This window comes from Mizuhopecten yessoensis, unplaced genomic scaffold, assembly GCF_002113885.1.
Source record: "Mizuhopecten yessoensis strain PY_sf001 unplaced genomic scaffold, ASM211388v2 scaffold3913, whole genome shotgun sequence".
Taxonomy (NCBI): domain Eukaryota; kingdom Metazoa; phylum Mollusca; class Bivalvia; order Pectinida; family Pectinidae; genus Mizuhopecten; species Mizuhopecten yessoensis.
The window spans coordinates 173,690-177,748 of record NW_018405282.1 but is presented as its reverse complement, the minus strand read 5'-3'; the positions used below and the strand labels follow the sequence as shown (position 1 = coordinate 177,748).

The 4,059-nt window shown below is 35.5% G+C and overlaps 1 protein-coding gene across 2 annotated transcripts in view; it reads right to left on the bottom strand.

Moving 5' to 3' along the window:
- LOC110448196 overlaps positions 1-4,059 on the bottom strand; it is a 40,260-nt gene that overhangs the window by 18,483 nt on the left and 17,718 nt on the right. For both annotated transcript variants that reach the window (XM_021494319.1, XM_021494320.1), the window contains exon 2: positions 2,107-2,171. In XM_021494319.1, the coding sequence (XP_021349994.1) occupies positions 2,107-2,139 (33 nt within the window). In that variant the 5' untranslated portion in view covers positions 2,140-2,171. The remainder of the gene's footprint in view (positions 1-2,106; positions 2,172-4,059) is intronic.

Here is a 4,059-nt window from a genome sequence, read left to right as displayed (position 1 = left end):
AAAAAAAAATGAAAGACACAATATTTTTACAAAATAATGTCAATAAAAATGATACTGACATATATTAGTATTGCATTAATGTATATCAATTTAATAAATGCTGAAATTGTGTAAAATTAATTCTCTATACACGATATAAAAATTGACATTTTATAATAAAACCATATACACATAGTAATTGCAGGTAAGAGTTATCGTTCTTGAAAAACTTCACAGTAGTGAAATAGGTAGCCGGTTTCCTGAAGTACAGAAAAATGGACACATGTGACTCATTGATAAAAAAAACCTGAATTAATGCCTGGATTGCTTTGAAATACTTTAATATTGAGAGAACACACTGTTCTGTCAATAATAAACATACAATATTCATCAGTTTAATATTAAACATTAGAATTTGCGGAAATTGTGATACTGTCTCCCTACATTGGATTTTCAACTAGGGATGTACTTCATGTTTCCGTTTATCGATACACTCCAATGACCTTAATGACCAAATATCATCACCCTTTGCCTTTGGTAAAGGTTTTAAACATACTTGACCCCTGTGACCTTGAATATATGTAAAGGTCATTCATTTGAACAAACTTGATAGCCCTTTATCTCAGCATGCTACTGGCCAAATATCATTATCCTAGGCCTCTTGGTTATTCAGAAGAAGTTGTTTTAAAGGTTTTAAACATATTTGACCCCTGTGACCTTAAACATAAGTAAGTCATTAATTTGAACAAACTTGGTAGCCCTTCATCACAGCATGCTACTGGCCAAATAGCATCATCATAGGCCTTTCGTTAATTGAGAAGAAGTTGTTTAAAGGTTTTTAACATATTTGACCCCTGTGACCTTGAATGTAAGTAAAGGTCATTCATTTGAAAAAACTTGGTAGCGCTTCATCCTGGCATGTTACTGGCCAAATATCATTATCCTAGGCTTCCTAGTTATTCAGAAGAAGTTGTTTAAAGATTTGTTAAGACAATTGACCCCTGTGACCTTGGAAATCGACGAAGGTCATTCATTTGAACAAACTTGGTAGATCTTAATCACAGCATGGTACTGGCCAAATATCGTAACACTATGCCTCTAAGTTATTCAAAAGAAGTTGTTTAAAGTTTTTTTAACATATTTGACCCCTGTGACCTTGAATATAAGTCAAGGTCATTCATTTGAACAAACTTGGTAGCCCTTCATCATAGCATGCTGCTTGCCAAATAGCATCATCATAGGCCTTTCGTTTATTGAGAAGTTGTTTAAAGGTTTTTAACATATTTGACCCCTGTGACCTTGAATATAAGTAAAGGTCATTCATTTGAACAAACTTGGTAGCCCTTCATTCTAGCATGTTAGCAAATATCATTAGCCTAGGCCTCTTAGTTATTCAGAAGAAATTGTATAAAGATTATTAAGACCATTGACCCCTGTGACCTTGAAAATGAACGATGTTCATTCATTTGAACAAACTTGGTAGTCCTTCATCCAAGCATGTTACTAGCAAAAAATCATCACCCTAGGCCTTTTGGTTATTAAGAAGAAGTTGTTTAAATTAAAATATTGACGCCGGACGACGGACGCTGCACCATGGCATAAGCTCACTTGGCCCTTCAGGCCAGGTGAGCTAATAAATATTATCCGTGATCATAGGGCTTTGGCAACCAGCGAATATCTTTCTTTATTCCCTGAGGAACATACAGCTGGTGCTGCCAATTCAGCCCTCACAGCATGCAACAATTCTAGCACTGCCCAACCACGTACTCATTTTCAACTGAGTACACTGGATCAAGTGGAGCAAAGTATCTTGCTCAATGATATATAAACACAGTGCCGTGCCATGACTCACAACCGCATCCCTTCGGTCACGAGCCCGGCGTCCTACCACTGGAATACCGTTCTTCTTGACGAATCCATACCATTTACAATTTCGTTGCATCCTCGATTTCCAATTAATTAAATAATGTAGTTTACAATACCGTTACTACACTACTACTACAAATAAGTCGTTATATTGTTCCTGAAATTTATCAATGCCGTAGACAGGAAAGTTGTTTGTCATGAGGAGAAAATAAAATGACTTATACAAGTCTGTAACTGCGCCGTAGACCGATATAAACCAACCTTCTTAAATCGTGATGAACCTCCCGTCGCCATTGCTAGATCTAGGTTCACTGCAGCTCAGTTTTCTGTAAGTAGAACAAGTTGACAACTGAAATTGAATCAATTATAACATAACAAATAGGCTATATAAATGCTTGGACGTAATTTTACGCAAGAAAAAGATTAATATTCCCAGATCCTGTATGAGTTTCTTTCTTGCGTCAGTAAGAGCGCCCCATGTTTAGATCACATGTTGACTAAAAGGAATAATTACATACAAGATGCATTCGTGATCGTTTAATGACAGGTATTTTTATGCTAAGCTGGTCGGGTGGCGCAGGGGATAACGAATCAACCATCTATCAACGCGCGTGGGTTCGTTTCCCAAATAGGACGTGAAAAGGTATTGAATCAACGACACAACAACGTTGTATTTTTGCAGGTATTCTGCTTTTCTGCAATGACTACTTTCGCACCTTTATCCGTCCAACAAAAGAGATAAGCATATGCAAGAATCGTTGTTTCAAAATATAAAGTTTATATAATTTCTTCTTGTTGACAAAGAAACAAATTATATAGAAATAGCTCCATAAAGTGATAACAAATGTCGCTATGGTCAACAGGGTGATCCCGTACACCAATTATGTACAGTGTTAGTATATCTTTATAAAAAGTCGCTGTAGTTGTCTCTTTTACACGTAAACATCTTAAATAGTTCAAGTGTGTAAGATTTTCATGAAACCTAAATCAATTTCGAAAAGACGTGTATTATATTACTATAAACGTGCTTCTATTTAGTTGATCTTGACACAATAGCAAGTAATAATAGAACAATTTCCATCGACTATGCTAATTATATACCCTATACGACTGTAATTGGACGTCTATTTTAACCAAGGTTGACGTTTTATAAGCGAGTATATGCTGATATTTAGGCACTTACCGACCAGATTGTAATAAGTGAGAACAAACTACGTAGATGCTTAATACTGGATAAAAGAAGAAAACAAGAGGCCCATGTGCCTTAACGGTCACCTGAGTCCTACAGTATTTATTTTTGTTGTTGAATATGTACCCATTTGAGTAAAAAAATGTTAAGTATAACGTTAACTAAAGTTTGTCAGGACCATGAGCTGATCTTTCCTAGACCGATTTTCAGTTAGATCGGCCTATTTTTAACGTTTGAAATAGGTATTTTCAAAATAGCAGCCATGGCAGCCAAATTGTATTTATGATCGACCCGAAAAATAACAACACTTTGTCAGGACCATGAGTCGAACATTCCTACAAAGTTTCAGTTCAATCGGCCTAGCAGAACTTGACTTTAAGTTTGAAATAGTTTTTCAAAATGGCGGCCGTGTCAGCCATATTGAATTTCTGGTAGACCCGCAAAATAACAACACTTTGTCAGGACCATGATTCGATCATTCCTACAAAGTTTCAGTTTAATCGGCCCATTAAAACTTGACTTTAAGTTTGAAATGGTTTTTCAAAATGGCGGCCGTGTCAGCCATATTGAATTTCTGGTAGACCCGCAAAATAACAACACTTTGTCAGGACCTTTTTTTTGTTTGTTTGTTTATGTTTAACGGCCCATCGACGGCTGTGGTCATTTAGGGCCATGGTGATTTATTTATTTATTTTACTTTTTTAACAAACATGTGAATAGCGCAGATAAAATCAGATAAAATGGTTCATTTTAAAAGTATTCGCATTGTATGTGTAGATAATAAAAATAATAAAAGGGAGTTAAAATAATAAGAGATAACGAATAGATGATATGGAATATGCGATATATATATAACGTCAAAAATGATAAGGTGGGTTAAAAGACATCAGAGTCTATAAAATAGACCGATGTCTTTCAAATAGTTAAATAATGCCTTCGAATCCACGGAACTGAAAAGTGTTTTCATATCCGGGACTCGGAAGTAGTTATCACGAATGTGTTTAAAATCGGAACATTCTATTAAA